At 34.3% G+C, this 20,161-nt stretch overlaps 1 protein-coding gene across 2 annotated transcripts in view; it reads left to right on the top strand.

Annotated features, from left to right (window-relative positions):
- Positions 1-20,161, top strand: part of LOC123543652 (sodium/potassium/calcium exchanger 3-like) — a 68,051-nt gene that overhangs the window by 19,774 nt on the left and 28,116 nt on the right. For both annotated transcript variants that reach the window (XM_045329728.2, XM_045329723.2), the window contains exon 2: positions 6,368-6,614. In XM_045329728.2, coding sequence (XP_045185663.2) covers positions 6,368-6,614 — 247 coding nt within the window. The remainder of the gene's footprint in view (positions 1-6,367; positions 6,615-20,161) is intronic.

The raw sequence follows: 20,161 nt of genomic DNA, 5'->3' as shown, positions 1-20,161 counted from the left end.
AGTATTGTTTTATATGTTAAAATTAATTCTAATATGTTTGTCTCTGTTAAAACACTTACGCTAGAATGACGTTACGCTAACGTGCGGTGACGTCAAGGTTTTTGTTGCGGCCAAGAAAGAGCGCTTCTATATTTTATCTACTGTTTTAATAGATTAAGGGTATATTAGAATCGAAATATTTATAGCACAACCGTGTTTTAACATTATTTATACACTCGGGTGGTAATACGTCCTACAAATAATTTCACTCGGGTTGCGCCCTTGTGAAATTATTACGCCCGACGTATAACCACCCATCGTGCATAAACAGTGTTAAAGCACTCTTTTGCTGTATATTATTGCTTAATTCATGTATTATTTGTGTAAGTTATTTGTCTAATTAGGAAGTAAGTAATTAGTAAAATTAGTAAGAAATTATCCGTGTCCAAGTTGCCGTTTAATAGAGGGAAAAGAGCATATTCAATTTTGGTTTAAACAGTATTTAGTTCGTATTTATATAATTATTATACATGTTGTGTACAATCAATATAATACACATTTTTAAAAAAAAAAAGTTTTAAAGACAAGCCAACCTTTGGCGGATAACTTATTTAAATTCAATTATTACACTGGATTCTAGCACTATCTATGAAACAGTATATATATATTTTTTTAATTTAACATGCGACAATATAACAATATTCATAACGGACGGCTGTTAAAGGAAAGATGAGTAATTGCTTTGATTGATCCGCCAATAATTGTTTTCGCCGGTGAATCATTATGTTAAGGTTGCACCACAAATTCGCGAGTTATTCCAGTAATTCTTTTCAATATTGTCCCTACTATTCGTATTCGATTGATTCAGTATAAATGACGCATTTGTAAATGATGATATATGTGTATAATTATACGCCAAACCTATACAGTGTTCATTACATACTTGACATTATTCATTTGCTTCATTAATACCGACTTATTGTAAATTGAAACACTATAATTATAGATCTTAATAATAAACAACTCTAAAACACTAGTATCAAATAAAGCACATATGACTATCCCCATGATCTAAACCGAGTTTTGTTCGTACATATATATATTTCAAAAGAAGTGTAAAAAAATCTTCATACACCCAGGCTTCATTCTTTTAACAGTTGAAACAGTTTGGCAGCAATTTGTTGATAACTAAAATTCAGATGATAAAATCTTCAATGGAATTGGGAATCACCTAAATTGGTTAGTAATTTCCCATGAAGAAATTAAGTTATGTTTTATTCAGTTAGGTATCATGGAAGATTGATCGTGTTTAAAAAATAATAAACTTCGCTGTGCCTCGCTACACGTCACGCTATATGTACAGGAACAACTGAAATTGTATGCGTAATAATGCATATCAATGTTTAATTACATCGGGCGAAAAACAAAGAGATAGAGCCTTATACTTTTTCACATTTTGCCAGATCAATGGAAACCAATCTTTTGATATGTGAGGTAAAAGAGAATAATTGTCTCTCAGTACACTGATTAATGTAAAAATGTTGATGCAAATAGACTGCAAATATCTCTCATTACATTGAGATTGTTATTTAATGATGATGATAAAGTGTTAAATTACGGTAGCCTTAAGCAAGCTATTTCATTTACTATAAACAAATAGATCCAAAAGGAAGCAAATTGTAATGATAATGTAACGATTTTACAGGTTTAAAGGTATATGTTTATATATTAGTTTGTCTAAATGAATTAATAAGTATGTCAAATAAATAGAATATAAATCCCTTAAAATACTATCCTTTATAAATTCACATATAGAACTGTGTACGGTCATAGAGCCAGTAGTACATACTGCATTTTATATCAAAAGTGAGTGTACACGAAAATTGGCTGAAATTTAAAAAGGCTTTATTTGAAAATATGAACACATCTGTACCAACCAGAAAACAGAAGGAAAAACAAGACATTCCGTGGCTAAGTAAAGAAACAAAGCGAAAGATCTGGAAAAAGAAAAGAATGTATAAACGGGTACGAAATAACAACCTAAACTCTGATGAATTTAAATTCTGTAGAGTGAAAGTTAGAAACAAATTACACGGAGATTACCATAAATACTTGAACAATCTTCTTGACACAGAACAACAAGATACAACTTCTAAACGTTTTTGGAGATACATTAAAGCTAGAAAACAAGACACTATGTGTATAGGTACATTAAAAGCAAACGGGTGGTTGCAGACACAGCTGAAAGGAAAGCCAACCTTTTGAATAAACAGTTTACGTCAGTGTTCACACGTGAAAATTTTTCTAACTTTCCGAACAAAGGGGCATCTCCGCATAAACCGATGGAAGAAATTAAAATTATTGAACATGGTGTTAAAAATGAACACAGGTGAAATACCATTGGACTGGAAAGAAGCTAATGTAGTTCCGATCTTTAAGAAGGGTGATAGAACTAAAACAGAGAATTACCGCCTAGTTTCATTAACAGCGATTGTTTCAAAAATGTTAGAATACATAGTGGTGTCTCAAATAATGGACCATCTGGACTCAGAAAACATTCTCCATAATAACCAGCACGGATTTCGTGCAAAAAGAATTTGTGAATCACAATTACTCATGACAACTGACAACGTAGCAAGAAAAGTTAACAATGGCAACCAGATAGACATGGCCATCTTAGATTTTTCAAAAGCTTTCGATAAGGTTTCACATAGTAGATTATCCCACAAGTTAGAATATTATGGAATACAAGGCAACACCCGGATCTGGATTGACTCATTTCTCAAGGATAAAAAACAACAGGTAGTTGTTGATAATGGAACATCAGAGACAACAACGGTTACATCTGGAGTGCCTCAAGGAACTGTTTTCGGCCCAATGTTATTCTTAATATATATTAACGATATCGCAGATGACATCACATCAATCATACGTTTATTTGCTGACGAGTGTGTCATTTATCGGGTAATTAAATCTATTTCTGACAACCATCTATTACAACAAGATCTAAGCAAACTTGAACATTGGAGTGACATCTGGCAAATGGAGTTTAATGTAAAAAAGTGTGCCATCATGCAATTCTCAACATCAAAGAAAAGGCAATATGTATATTAAATGAAAGGAGAAACACTTGAAACAGTAGAACACCATCCCTACTTAGGAGTAGAGCTGACCAACACTTTGAAATATAACTTACATATCGATAACATCACAAAGAAGTCATCAAGTGTTCTAGGTTTCCTTAGACGGAATCTTAGATATTGTCCGCCAAAAGTGAAAGAAAAAGCATACACCAGCCTAGTGAGACCTAAATTAGAATATGCGTCAACAATATGGAACCCTCATCAAAAGACACAGATTAAACAAATCGAACAGGTACAACAAAATGCAGCTCGCTGGGTAACGAGTCAACCGTATAGTAGACTCAATCCAACCAGCGTGACTCCAATCATTCAAAAACTACAATGGCCGTCACTAGAACAGCGCAGGACATGGTCCGATGTTTCTTTAATGTACTAAGTTGTGAATGGTTTCATAGCAGTACCAGTCAATTACCATCCTGAATTTGCACAAGTTCGATCCAAACGGGGAAGTCATTGTTTAAAGTTTATTCCGTATACAACTAGAATAAATGTATACAGATATTCTTTCTTTCCAAGAACTGTGATTGCCTGGATCTCTACTAGAATCTTGTGTAACTTCTGCAAGTTTGGACGCCTTCAAATCAGCAGTCCAGCTTTGTACCATCTGCACAATTCTAAAAAGTGAACATTGGATATACATTGTATATACATAGTCAGTTGGACTATTTTAAAAGTGTATGGGTGAACATCATGATATATGTTTTGTTTGTTTGTTTTGGATTTAACGCCGTTTTCAACAGTATTTCAGTCATGTAACGGCGGGCAGTTAACCTAACCAGTGTTCCTGGATTCTGTACCAGTACAAACCTGTTCTCCGCAAGTAACTGCCAACTTCCCCACATAATTCAGTGGTGGAGAACTAATGATTTCAGACACAATGTCGTTTATCAAATAGTCACAGGGAACTTACGCCCCGCCCGAGGATTGAACTCACGACCCCGTATGGACAGCTAGTTGTAACATTAATCCCGTGAACTGTAAGTAGTTTTTATGAATGGTTGCCGACGCATTTCACCCTACATGGATGTACAGTCACTTTGCTATAGATGTCTACGTTGTGCATGTTAGCAAGAAAATTCATTGAAGTTGAAGGTGTGGTTTTCAGGCGCAAAAGATTTAGTGTACCAGGTATAGAAGGAATTTTGGTGACAATATTTTCTGTTACATGTAGAAAACTACAATTATTTCAATGCAAGAATTTTCCTTGTTTGATGTTCAGCTATAAATAGGCACTACTTTAGATGATTTTTATCTCAAATACAGCATGTTTGGAATAGATCTGAAAGGTATGTCCGAAACGAAAGTAGTTATCACGGTTTTGGTTGCTTTGCTGAAAGTGAAAGGAATGAAAGCGTTTCTTTTTTCTTCTTTTCTTGTAGGTTTCAAGCAGTTGATTTTCAACTGTTGTTATAGGTAATAAAAACAAAAGTAGCAGCACTTCTGCTTTCCTTTATAATATAGCACAAAAGGATATTATCAGTTTGGACGTATGTGTTCACCTCTAAAGGGATAGGCATTATGATAACTCTGATAATCAAGAAATTTTGGATTGTTTCCTTTAAACATATCCCTTTCACTCGTTTGTGAACTTCAATACAATAAGGTCATGTTTTATACAAATCAACCCTTAGGGAACAAAGTGTCTGTCATTCAGTGATTTTAGGAGAAAAAAGGAGGTCAAAGACACTTACTGTCGTTTGCACTAGAAAAGAATTGTTTCGTTCTAATTTGTATCTAAAAGAAATGACTCACAAAATTGATGAATCTAGGTGTAGCCAAATATTTGCATCTGCTATTTAGAGTAAATATATGTACATGTTGATTTCTTTAAAAATTTACTTTCAATAATTAAAACATTAATAAAAATGCGCTTTGAATAAAGGTATCCGAATATTTAAGAAGAATCGACCGGAACCACAATTCGAAACTGCTCCCCGGTTACCGAATAATGGTTTTGTTTACGTCAGGTGTTTCAGTCCCGTGACCATAGCTTTCTTGTATAATTACGAATAACATGCGGTTTTCGTTATATGTTTCATTGTGGATAGATCTTCAAAACAAGAGTAGCCTCGTCAGACGTAAACAAGATATCCGAGACAAAATGTCTATCACAAAGTGTTACATTGCTCATACTCTATCATTTGAAGATGGATTTCTTTGAATGTCACACACAATACTTCTAGTCATTTACATTGATGTATAAACATTTCACGTTGACCTACAAACTCTTTTATCACATTGTCCATCTCTGGACCTTTTTCATTTTATTATGGATCCCTTTCATAATACCTTCAAAGTCAAGTTTTTCAAGAACAAACAATTACCAAATTTATGCATAACATATTTTCCAACTACACTGCAGCCTTCTTTTTAAAAGATATTTCTTGTTTTCTTTTCATAACTGTTGAAAACACTTTCTGAAACTAGAATACGAGAAAGATTGCTACCACATTTGATCTACTTATACATATCAAAAACATTTCAGAAATGAAATGATATTGCAGAATCGCTAATTTGAAACGTTTATTCCGCAGTTGTTTAGCCGCTTCGTCTTCTTTAGATATATTAAAGGTCCAATACTAAGGAATGTGAACATTTTAATTTCTTTTAAAAAGCACAGAAACTATTTCATTTTATTGGAAAATGAAAGTTGGTATGTAGAAATTCGAAATAAATCGCAGTATATGTACAATTATTTTTCTATGAAGTATGAAGAAAGTTAAAAAGACCTGGGGGGTCATTCTGTCGATTCATTGAAATTTCAACATAATACACATACATTTCTTTGAGTTCCAAAGACCTTCTGTAAATTTTGACCTGCCAATCTTCATTATTTAGTGTCTTGCAGAAGTCTATGCACTGGCTATGAAAAAAATTGCCAACTCACTTTCCCTTAGTAATGGACCTTTAAACATGGTCCTGATATATATCATTTCTTACATGAGATGATACCCCGTGTGTCTCATTTAGCAAAACACGTATGTACATAGTTTCTGATTTGGGAATAGTCTGACGGTTTATGGTATAATTGTGGGCGTCAAGTGATTTCATGTTAGAGCTTAAATATTAGACTTCCGGATCAGAAGAGTGTTTACATGCCATTGTTCGCTTTGTATTATGTACATATTTACCATTACTGTATGAATGTGGCAATAGTAATTCCTAGCAGTAACTATATTGATGATCGTGTTCGGCAATGTTATTATCAAACTAGACATAATAAGTTAGTATGTTCTTCTTTTCAGATGTCAAGTAACAGTTCCGGAGACTCCTACGCAAATGGGGATACATCCGGTCATATTTCTACAACTTCAACCCTTTCTTCTATCATAACCGATGCCATTCAAGGTATCTCAACGACTGACCAAAACATCCTTACAACGACGATTAACAACAGTAAAATACTGTCGTCGTTATCGTCTACCTTTGCCAATACCACATCATATTATATGAATGTTTCAACTGCTCCAGGGGAGATTTGTACTTACCCAGGTAAGAAACACTACTTGCCTTGTTGAAATTCCTCTTGATATCTTTCTTCAACTGTGTTTTCGTATGTCGGAAGAATTTGTTTCAATCTATAAGTCGTTTTTCATTTTCAGTTACTGAGTCATCTTATTAGTTTTGTTCTGAATAAGTGAAGTAACTGTTTACTAGACGTCCATGTCAGCCCGCACTAGAAAACGTAAATGATATTGCAGATTATGGTACTCTCCCAGAACTGACTCAGTCAAAGCGAATATACTAATATTTGCTTGTTCGCATTCTAAACTTCTAAGTATTCAACTGACAGACATGACTACTGTTCGCAACAAGTGCCCTTATGGGCCATCTGGTGGGCATAAAATTGCACCTCTGCTTGAACTCTGTGTTATTTACGGCCTTCTGTGGAAAAAAAGGGATGTCCACTTAAGTGGATGAAAGAGGAAACAAAGATTGTTTCGAAGCTATTATTACTTTGTTGCGGTTAATGCTTCTAAATGTCTTCTTATAGATCGGATTACTCATTTTGATGATTGTTCTTTGTTCTTACTTATCACTTGTGAATAAATCTGTGACAAGACTTATGCCATCGAGTCCGATCTACTTAATACTATTGATTGGTACCATCCAATGCAACGCTAATTGATAGGAAATCAGCTGGAAACTATATTACATTGTTTATCACCAATTTTACCCAGATAAAACATTTATCAACAAGAAAAACGTATCATCTAGATTGGCTGTAGGAGTACTCCCAATTTATCAAGGGAATTGTTCTGCTGCGTTCAATACTAAATCTCCAATTGACCGACAAATAGACGACAATATATCTCATACGGGGGCTTATTTATTAAATGATACATATTTCAAATAACTATTAAAACATTTATGTACAGAGCAAAACATAGACACTAGTATTTGAAGTTACTGCTATACATATTTACCATGTTTCTTTCAATGTGTTGATTGGTCGTTAAGTTTTTAATACTTAGATGTCGTAGCGAAAAGTTAACCTTATTAAATAATGAAAAACGAGAACAGGAAAGAGTTACTAGCTATTTCTATTTGTATAGCTATAAGATGTAATTGTTCTTCTTTCGTATCGGCAACACGGTCCTATGACCTCTGATGTATTGCACAAGATTGTTATGTCTGATAAAAGATAATGTTTTATGTAATTGAAATTCGACCTCTGTTATTTCAGATGACTGTGTACTTTGTTATTTGCTAAAATAAAATGCAGCACAACATTTTCCAGCCTAATTTTACAAAATATGAAATTATCAACAACGAGTTGTTAATTTTTAAATGTATGTTGAATATTCAATTGTCTAAGAGATTAAAGTATTATCTTTTGTAAAATATGACATGTATGACACTATGGGATATACACTGCATATAGAAGATCAAGTATTGGGGATAACTTAGACACGACCTATGCATCATTGAAGATGATAAGTAATAATAGCATATCTTAGCTTCGTGAAAGATAATATTTTCACACTTAAAATTGCAGTATGATTCACGATTACAGTACTGCAGCATGAAAAAAAAGAAACAATAAAAACATATACCCACAAAACAAAACGAAAAATGGGGGTTTTGCTAGGCTGCTTCAAACATTTACTGGTACAAATTACGTCAATTGACCATGGGTGTATTTAGATATGTACACACTGCACACCGATTGCAAATGTGTCTAATTGTAACAAACCGAATGTTATATACAGGCATTTTCATATTTATATAAATGAACTGTTATTTTTCCTGGCTTCATCAAAATCAAAACACGAAAACATTGTACAAAAATACAAGCATAATATTAAAAACAATAAACATAAACATTTTCGCTTTATAATATTATGACATTAAGACATATGTATAAATGTAGGTCTTTAGTAATATGCTTTTAATTAGACTTCTTAATTACTTCTGAAGATATTTGTCTAGTATGCAGTTTTTCCTTTGTATGCACGAATTAGATACATGTACAACTTACCATGTCATTCAAGTGATTTTGTATTTTGTGCTTCTTTTCATAGACATGATGGTTCATAGATGTTTGAACAACATTGCTGTTTGATTAATATTTCAGAATACCATCCTTGAAGAATATTATTGTTGATTTATCTCTTTCCTTCTGCCAATGACAATAAACACAAGAGGCAACTCAAGAACGTAAATTTAAAAGCTGTATTTTTTGTTTAGACGTAAATGTATTCGCATTTTACATCTCTAAATTTGATTTAAAGTAGATTGTTTTTTTTTTATTTAGAAAAGTGTTTCATGCACAACAACAGTGATTAATGACTACCTTTTAACGTGCAATTCACAATGACTTTATAGAAACTGACAATGTATGTTTTGCCGCGAACTGGGTGTTGATTAAAAATTTATCCATGAACTAAACTGGTACAACAGTATGAATGTGTACCACTTGGAAGACTTCTGCCGGATCAATGCTAGAAATAACACTTGGAACGGTCATGTTGAAGTATATAAATATAATGACTACGTCAAAAGCTTACAATGATCAGTAACTGCTCATTTCATATATAAACACTCACATCAGATTGCTCCTAACCTTCCCACCATAAGTATAATAAATACTGATTTGTTACATTTAACTAATATCTATAGACCCCCAATCGTAGGAACGAGACAATGGTAAGCTCTATTGATTTGCAGGCTGTGTCTGACGATCATTATTAGAACATCTCCTGGTCAAATATAAACATTTCACACAAAATTGTCTACAACGTATTATTAATGAGTAACTCACTAAGGCAAATACGCAAAAACTGTTGTTTGCCAACTTCTATTATCGAAAACTTCACAATAAAATCATCTCTATCACAGAAGTCATGATTCTAAAGACCTGTCTACTATCTAGCTAATTTCATTTGGTATCGACGTATGTTTCAGTAACTTAGTTACTGAAGACCTGTGCTTCGTTAAGATCTGAAGAAATATTCCTGAGTTCAGAAAACACCAATCAACAAAAAAGAATTTATGACTTTCAATCTCAAGCAAATTGCCAGAGTAATGTTTTGTTCAGACATATCAGGGGTTTGGCAATACGCTAAACGTGTGCGACTATATACTAGGAATAATGTCATCGCATAGCCACTTCAAATGCGTATTACAAATGGAATAGCGTGCATCAGAATTAGTTTAAAATTATAATATAGTTTATAGCTAAGACGTTTATGGAATAAGTGAGTATATTTCACTCATGAACTACACCACTCGTGTGGTGTTCACTTGGTAAGAGCTATATTTCGGATATTTTTTTATACACTGAAAAAAAAAAAAACCCCACAAATATCCTCTAATAGGATATACATTATTATGTGACGATTTTATGAATACAAAGTATTCACTACTAGTATGTATATTTAATATGTGTTATTTCAAGCGAGTGAAATCTTATAAAACACTCTTCACTGAAAAGTAATAACATGTTTTATGTCATTTGTTGATTTTAAGTCTATATTTGTTACTTGAAAACATTCGTTACATGCGATACAATTTATCTCAGTCGAATTGCTAATATCTTTTGAATTGTTTTGTGAGTTTTTCTCATACTTCTGTGCATTTATGGTTTAAAATGGCCCATATGCTAATATCTGTAAGTAGAGATATTATTTCCCATCACTCCTTCATATTACTTAAATGTTCCACATTTGAGGTTTGTTTGTTTGTTTGTTTGTTTTGGGTTTAACGCCGTTTTTCAACAGTATTTCTGTCATGTAACGGCGGGCAGTTAACCTAACCAGTGTTCCTGGATTCTGTACCAGTACAAACCAGTTCTCCGCAAGTAACTGCCAACTTCCCCACATGAATCAGAGGTGGAGGACTAATGATTTCAGACACAATGTCGTTTATCAAACAGTCACGGAGAACATACGCCCCGCCCGAGGATCGAACTCACGACCCCGCGATCCGTAGACCGACGCTCTACCTATTGAGCTAAGCGGGCGGGTTTGTGAGGTTTGACTTTTTATAAAAGTTCAATCTCAAGAGCGCGAAATGTTACATTTTCCATAAAACATCGTTAAAGATAAGGAATCAGTGGCGTGGTGGTTAGCAGTTTGAACTACAGTGCTATCGCCCCAGGAGCAAATTCCTGTTGCAACTGGTATTGTGGCATATGTTTAATGCTGGGCGATCACAAAGTAGTTCTGGTTCTAGAACGATCAGCGTAGAATTAGTGCGAAAGACATATACATGGTATCGGACTAAGCTAGCAATAGAGTGTTTCATACATTTTGGTTTGGGACTTTCACTGGCTCACCATGAGAAATAATAAACCCTACCAGTTGCAGCTTTTATGACCATACATAGTTTTTTCTTGCCTTATGGTAAATAATGCATAATTTGCATGACATTTACAAGACTTATCAGCGCGCAGAAAAAAAAAATGTTTTTCTCGCCTCGTAAGAACAAAGGTAGAATACCAAAATTTCTGTAAGTTTTCACATTTTTTTTATGATATTATATTGGCCACTTCTGCTATTATTTTTCTTGGTCGCTTCTAAAGCATCCTCTTACAGCTTTTATCAACTATCACAGTGCCGTGAGTCTCCACGTACTTGCATTCTATGCTTCCGAAGGATTCTCTTATGAAATAATAGTTTTGTAAAACTTTCATGAATTTTATCTTTTTGTCTTATAGTCATGCTTTTCGAAATCAAGCAAAATGATAGTATGCTCGGTTTGATTGTTATTGTTCATGAGAGATAAAAAGCCTCATACCCTTATCATCAGTTTTAGCAGAACTCTGAAAGTAATCGAAATACCTATTTATAATAACAACACCAAGACACATTGTGTATGAGAGCTTAGGCGATACATTGTCTTACAAAAACTACCATTCCTATGGTAAATACTTTCAATTGTTTCAATGCATACTGCTGTGACATAGCCGTGTTGCATGTTGAATTCAAAGTAAGATATAGAAAGTTGCATCTCAAAGATTGGTATCGATCCTCCAGCTATAATCAAAAGAAAAGAAACTGAACCCAATAATTTATTCATTGGATGAAAACATCTCAACGTACATGATGAAAGGTTCTGCCTTTCGAAGGTTTATCTTTAGACTCTCCTTGAGAAATATTAAAATAAGACACGTCTTAAACTGATGTTCTTGTAGTTTCTATGAAATCCTTCAGGTGTATGTTTAACACATGCCAAAAATAAGAGATTTAACAAACCATGCAATGTATCACTGAACGGAAAGCCAATATTCTGGTTTGTCCATTCTTCATTGAGAATGAATATTTTACATGTTTATATGATTTTTGAAACAATACGTTTAACCCATTAACTTTACTTTCCTTGGCATTGCTTTTTTTTTTTTTTGAAATTGAATAACAATATAAGATCATCTGCGATCATCAGGCGAGATATTATGACATGAGACTATAATTAGCAACCAAATTATATCTATAGCTTGTCAAACATTGCAAAATTAAATAAGCAATATTTATGTTTTATTCTATAATCATATATTTTTGTCCTAGAAAAGAAAATCAATGTTGTATTACGTCAATAATCTAATTTCGTTATAATATTGATTTCATCCTGTAAAACACTTTCTTGTATAATAATTAGTATTCAAAAAATATCTATTCAATAGTTTTTAGTATATTTTATTGGCAAGTAACTATTTCATAGACGTGTATGTATATGTACTCAATTTAAGAACATTTTATAGTTTAAGACTGACAAGTTAGGTAGTCTACGAACATTTGTATCTAAGTACAAAAAAACAAAATTTAGTATATATTCGGCATCAATTGTATGTACACTTTGCTGTTTGATAAAGACGCCTACATGTTGGATTGTAATATTTTAGACATTCCTACAATTTGTGATTAACCGTATTGAAATAGATTTCTCTACTGCTGTCGTAGCCATTAGTTATGACTAATAAGTGATTATAGAAGTGTACTGATTGCCCTTGTCTCACCCGCCTATTAGACGAGTTTCAATAGGTGCAGTCTGTGAACATATTGAACGTTAGATCGATCATAAATGATTAACAGAAATAGTCTACCAGCTCGTTACATTAACTGGTGTTTCATTGGAATTTAATTCTAATCAATTCTGAAACGCAGAGAAGCTTAGTACGGTACATGTATTTAAAAGAAACTTTTTTATGTTGGCAGCATGTCAATGAAGATGACATGAACACAATGCAACTGAATTCTTAAAATCGTCTTTTAAATGGAATATGTCAATATTTAATACGGACAGTGTAAATACGGTAACCTATCAAATATCAATTTATTCTTATGTATGTGCAGGTAACATATAGCATCTGTACAAATACCATGCCACAGGAATAAGTATTTTTTTACTATCAACGTTTGCAAGCATTGCAATTTATTGCAATAAATTTTAGTTTCAGCCACTCGCACGGACATACTATTGATAACGTGTTTAGAATTATTTGATGTGAGTTGTGATTGCGTATCTATCCTGTAATAGACTAAGTATATTTGTCTCATTTAGTCAATCTTTCAGTGCCGTGTGGCGGCAGTAAAAAGTTTCCCCGTACATGGATTCAATGTTGTTATATTTTCTGGTCCTTTGGGATCATGATCCTTTGGGAGTCCATTCAGTACATGTGTAATAGAGTTCCGCTTAAGCCGGTGCTAGGGGGCGAGAGAGGTGTTGCACATTTCATTACCTCTCATGAACAGACTCAATCAAACCGAGTCTGCTATTATTTTGCTTGGTTGCATTCTATGCTTCCAAAGGATCTTTTCATAGATTTTATCAGTCAAAAACTCATCTTAAGGTAAGTCTGAACATGAGGTTCAAATACTTTTTAGTATGAAGAATTTGGTCAAACGTCAATTTTTAAAAAGTATCATCATAATTTTTCCTGCAAGCAAGCTTTCTTAAATGACACTAAGCGAAAGGCAATTTTTTAGTCAGTTTATCAAATTTTTGAGAGATTTACCAGTAATAAGAATAAAGATATTTCCATATTTTAAGCTGAATTTTTCAAAGCTTTAGAAATATGTCACATACACACATTTTTTTCAGATAAAAGAAAAACATGATTTCTTTTCTGGCGCAAGTGTTTCAACTTATTTTATGCTCTAGTCTATCAAGTGAGTAGTGTCTTCGGCTTCGATGTATTGAACATGTAGAAATACAACAGTTACTAAATGTCAAAGTGTTACTGCCAATGCGCTGAAAACGGGCTATTTCAGATGTTTTAATGTTATCGCGTGAACTTCGATGAAAGGTTTGATATCATGTTGGAAACCTTAATCTAATAGCTGTATCAAATTATCTTATCCAAAATTTGATTAACCTGTGCACTGTTACATGACGTCAGATCTACAGGACACTTTTCATTCGTCGTTTGGTGAAATGATTACCGTTATTGCTCGCGGAGAGCTGAAGCGTCACTCTTCCAAACACTGTATTGAAATGAACTTCTGTTGGACGAGAAACTTACAAGTATTTAACCAGAAAATACGAGAGCAGTTCATTATTTTATAATGCAATTTTCACCAAAAAATAAAAAAATTCTAATAACGGGAGTTTACCTTTTTTTTTTAAAAAAAAAAAAATATGCAGCCGACCTGAAAGTTTTCATACTTTTTGAATGCTTCAGGGAGTATTCGTTTAGGCATCTCTAACTGTAACGGCTTTTTAAAAGAACGGCGACCTTGAAGGTATACGTTTTCAATTTTTGAAAATGGAAAAGATCGTTAGGGATGGCTTAATTTAATGAATAAAATGGATGAATTAGCACGGTCATCTCTTTTCTCAAATATTTGGTATAGGGTTAGACAAGTAGATATAGGTGCCAGGTCTAAGGTCAAGGTCAAACATAGAGGTCAAAGGATACAAGAATGAAAACCTTGTCCGGAGCATTTCTTCTTCATGCATAGAGGGATTTTGATATAACTTTGCACAAATGTTCACCACCACGAGGCGGAGTGTCATGCGCAAGAACCCGGTCCCTAGGTCAAAGGTCAAGGTCACACTTAGAGGCCAAAGGTCAGATACAAGAATGACTTTGTCCGAAGCATTTCTTCTTCATGCATGGAGGGATTTTGATGTAACTTGGCACAATTATGCATCATCATGAGACGAAGTGTCATGCGCAGTTCCTTTCTTTAGAATTACTTCCCTTTGTTGTTACTATGAATAGCTTATATTGTTACTTTTTCATTACCAGTCGTAGGGAAAAACCAAGACCACTTTTCTGTGGTACAACATAGATGTTACTTTCAAATTTTAGGTGTATTTTAAGGTCTCTCTACCTGGTAAGGAGTTCTTTTGTGGACTTAGAAAAACAAAAGACTTACAATGATTATTAAGCAACCACAAAATTAAAATTCATTTGCAATACAGCAGCTAGAGTAAAGAAATTTGCTGTGACGGGCGTATATTGTGACATTCTGGCACTCTTGTTTCTAGATTTGTTCCATTTCGCGCCATTGAACACTTTGTGTTCATTAATGATGGCGCGGTTTAAGGAGCAAAATATCTCTCTAGTGTTCTCTTTTCATAAGTCAATTGCTTTTATAATGAAATGAGAAGCTTGAAACCATACACTTTCTGTATTTGGAAAAATCGTATATTTAGCTAGTTTTCGTTGTAAAATCCTATTGTTATACCGTTTCGATGAGGCCAGCCCAAGACGCGTAACCATATGATATTTCGGAAAACCAGAAGACCTGATAATAATATATTATAACTGCAGTAGATAATTGATAATTATATGAAATAAAGTTTATCATTCAGGAGCTCTTTATTACCCGATATTCAGTATGTACTTGTATAATGAACAAACAAAAAATAAGACAGTAATAATCCCAACACAACGCCTTGATACCAGCATGTCTTATTTTCAAACAACGAAAGACTTGTTTATTGCATGTACATCTGAAGTCATTTTAACCACATCATACGCTACATATATTTAATCAGTTTAATCTATTCTAGAGCATCCCCAGGAGAGGAGATGGAAGCGCAATAACCTTTATTTTATGTCGCAATAACAGCGATTCTATAAGAATTTTGTATTTATGGGATTGCCGTTATGGGATTGTCGCATATACGGGATCACTTCCGGTTGGAGAACGTCATTTACGTACCTATGGGCGTTGACATTGCCGTTGAGAATAACTAGATTAATACATCCAAATTGGGGCATACCAGCCCAGATGTGCACGTTTCCACCAACCCACCGGTCATACCTTTGTACACACTGATCTGCTACTCGCTCACCACGTGCGCGCCAAACACGTACACGTCCATCCAGCCGGTTGACGTTGACCTTGGATTTGTCCGAAAATAGCACTTGACCCCATTGCCTGCGGGTAAATCGAAGATGTCTCGTAGCCCAGTTCAAACGCCGCTGCCGATGTCTAGTAGTGAGAATCAATCCTTTCTTCGGGCGTCTAGCCTTGAAACCAATAGCATATAGCCGACGGCATATCGTATCATCGCTGACGTTACGTCTATAATGAACAAATATGCAATTAGTACAAGTACATGCACATTACGTTATTTGTATCATTGTATGAAGTAGTGCACCGAATCGCATATGAAATATTATTAATATGACTTCATTGAGTTATTTGTTCAATTGATACCAACAAGGTTGATACATATAACTGGTTATTTATTTAAAATAAAGAATGATTGCAATGTTTTGTACATGTATATGAGACTCATCCATTAATACCAATAGTATTGCTGGCGGTAGTTGTGGCTTTGAGGAATCTGTCCTGACGGTGGGCAGCTTGCACCTGTGCGTCTTGTGCCGGTGTTGTCAGTTTGGGACATCCTGTCCTTGGTCGATCCTGAACATTACCAGTTTGTAATAGACGCAGATGGAGTCTTACAATCGTCAAAGCATGACAACCTAATGCTGCAGCTATACGTCTCGTGGACATTCCGGCATGTAGCATTCCGACAGTCTGATTTCGCAAATTATCCGGAAGTCGTGGCAAAAATCTTTTCGGGGTGTTTTTTTAATTGCAAAATCGTAACAGGTCACGAAATTAGCGATTTTTTAAAAAATAATTTAGTAATACTTACTTTCAGCACGCACGTGCAAAACGTGCTTTTCGTATTGTTGTGACAGTCAGGTGTCACGGTACAATGATTTCAATAAATTTTAGTGGCATAGTAATATTTTACATGTATAAATAATATTAAAATACGTTTGGGTTAGTAAAATATATTTACGGCGGAAATATTCAAAAAAGAAATGTATTGCGTTTATTTTGCGGTTCGGTGTATGTTAGGGTTTCACTTGGCGGAAATAACTTTTATTTACACTGCCTTGTGAATTGGAACATGATGGGGTTAAGAGTGAGATTAGGTTCACCATAACAGGTTTAGGCTCCCCAGTGGTGGTTTTGCCACTGACCGTTCCAATGCGGTGTCCCCACTATTTGCTTTATGTGAGTGCGTATGTGTGCGTGCTGGATTAACGTTTAGGGAGACTGCGTTTTTGGAACGTGGCTTTCCGTGTTGGATATTTATCCTTGTTCTTTTTCACGAAACTTTCACAGGTTATATAATTGAATCTGATGTGTTCATGTTTATTTTACTTTTCCTGTGTGTATACAATTTCCCAGTGCAGAAAATATCAGGAAGGAAAGTGAGCCTAGGGATAATTTATTTATGACTGTCGATGAATGCTGTGATATCAACTAGTAAAACAATCATACGAAACAATCATACGATCGTTTATTAATGAACAAATCCATATCAGTTTGTTCATTTATTGAAACTGTTTTCAAAAAAAAATGACCAGAGACACATAACACTTCACATGTTACCTATTAACCCAATTATTAAAACACGGTTGTGATGTAATCCTTTGTTATTTTTGTCCATTATATAGGTTATTGTACCGATACCGCTCTATACACATGATTATTTTACTATACCTGTCCATTATTAACCTGTAACTATCCATTCTTAAAAAATGGATACTTTAAGAATGGACAGGTACAGGTTAATAATGGACAGGTATAGTAACAACCTTTTACGTTGGGAGGTGCGAGTACATCAACCTACGAAATTCGAAAGTTTCGAAATATAAACTGCAACGTTTTTGTTTTTGTTTTTTTTTTCTTCAAATTTTGCAGCTGCAACAAAAAACCCTGAAGGGGAACGTATGATTTTAACACAAATTATCAGTCAAATGAAAATCGAACAATGTGCCAAAAGTAAATCTTCAATCGTTAGAAAGTAGTAAAGTCCTCTTTGTGTACTCTTGAATCGCAATAGAAAAGTATCGCAGATATACACTTGATATGGCACTTTCAGTCGAAAATAGATGATAATAAAATAAAGACCTGTCGGAGGACAGCAACGCTCGACCATTCAACAGTCTTGTCAATAGAATGAATATTAAAGTCGAAAAGGGGGCATCTTTTTGTAAAATTGCAAAAAGGGTTATGGAACCTGGGCTATCAGCTCATGACAATGGACAACTGTGCAAGTTTCAATCCATTCTATTAGAAGGTACGGAGATACTAGCTAACATACAAAAAAATAACCAACAACTGCATAGTCGAAAAAAATAGCATAATTTTGTAAAAATGCAATATAGATGTATGACATCTGAGCACTGCATATCAGATCATCACAGTGAACAAGTGTGTGACGTTTTAATCCATTTCTATTAGTAGGTACTGAAATACCAGGTTACATATAAAACTTTAATCAAAAATTTCTAAGTCGTAAAAGGGGCACAGTTTTATACAAAAGCAAAACAGAGTTATGGGACCTATGTAGCGTAAGCCAATTTCTCACTGTGAATAAGGTTCATGTTAAGTGTCTTGAAACTGTCCCTCAGGTGAATTTTTGGTTTATGTTTTTAGGCATCATAGATCTTTGCTTTTCATAAAATGTATACAAAACTGTTCAGAATAAGTAGAAGTGTCTTTCAAGAGAATAGTTATATTTTGGAATAATAAATTTTCTCTTACTAGTATATCACATGTACTTTGCTCCTCCACATTCTGTTTTGCAGAAAATATCAAACTTTCTTTTCAAAACTATTTTGACATTATGTCTATATTTATTGTGTGCCTAACATATTTCTCCAGGTACTACCAGTGTTGTTGAAATTTTAAAAACATGTACATTTCAAAACGTTGCAAAAATTGCAAAATGAAAGTGAAAGTAGAGCTGTCAAAATGACAAGATACTGCTATAAGTACCAGAATATAATTTAGAGACATCCGCAGATGTGTTCATACGGCGGTGCACATGGAACCTTCATTGATGCACTGAGTGCAATTCCATGAAAAGCTGATACGATAATGGTTTGGCCTTAAACGAGAAAACAATAGGCAGAAACAACAAACTGTAGTAAATATCAAACTTTCTTTTCAAAACTATTTTGACATTATGTGTCTATTTATTGTGTGCCTAACATATTTCTCCAGGTACTACCAGTGTTGAAATTTTAAAAACATGTACATTTCAAAACGTTGCACAAATTGCAAAATAAAAGTGAAAGTAGAGCTGTCAAGTTGACAAGATACTGCTATAAGTACCAGAATATAATTTAGAGACATCCGCAGATGTGTTCATACGGCGGTGCACATGGAACCTTCTTTGATGCACTGAGTGCAAATTCCATGAAAAGCGGATATAATAATGGTTGGGCCCTAAACGAGAAAACAATGGGCAGAAATAACAAACTGGAGTCCAATAGCTCTACCTATTCTTTGAATAATCGAGTTAAAAACATAATTTTCCTTTCTTTTTCAAATTATGCAGACCTATCTTTCTCATGCAGCGTTCGTGCACAATTGGTTAAATTTTTGTCATACCAGACATTTGATGCAGTCCTACCCAGAAATGTGCAATTTCACCTTTCTCCTACAAAGACAAAAAAAAATTAACAAAAAAATGTAAAGTTCCCTAAAAAAGGCTGAAGTGTTACTGCATGTTTCGGTATTTAGGTATTACCGTAAAATCTGGCCATAATGATATTAATTTAACAATACATTTCCTTTTGCAATAACGATGTTATTTATTGTAATAACGAAATATTTTCTCGTAAAACGCGATACGAGTCATAACTAGTATGCTCATGTATTACGTATAATTTTCTTCTAATAAAATCGATAGAATATCTCATGATTATGAGATAAGAACGATTGTTTTGTAATAATGATATAAAATACATACATACATTTTAGAATGTCTTCACCTGGACCCGTGATTTATATATAACTGCAAACTCAGCACGAACAAAGCATTGACAATTATTCTTACATACATCATACGGCCAAGTTAAATTTTACTTTTTGTAAAGGTTGTTGGATTTAACGTCGCACCGACACATGATAGGTCATATGGCGACTTTCCAGCTTTAATGGTGGAGGAAGACCCCATGTGCCCCTCCGTGCATTATTTCATCACGAGCGGGCACCTGGGCAGAACTACCGACCTTCCGTAAGCCAGCTGGATGGCTTCCTCACATGAAGAATTCAACGCCTCGAGTGAGGCTCGAACCCACATCGATGAGGGGCAAGTGATTTGAT

This window comes from Mercenaria mercenaria, chromosome 1, assembly GCF_021730395.1.
Source record: "Mercenaria mercenaria strain notata chromosome 1, MADL_Memer_1, whole genome shotgun sequence".
Taxonomy (NCBI): domain Eukaryota; kingdom Metazoa; phylum Mollusca; class Bivalvia; order Venerida; family Veneridae; genus Mercenaria; species Mercenaria mercenaria.
This window is presented reverse-complemented; position numbering and strand designations above follow the sequence as displayed.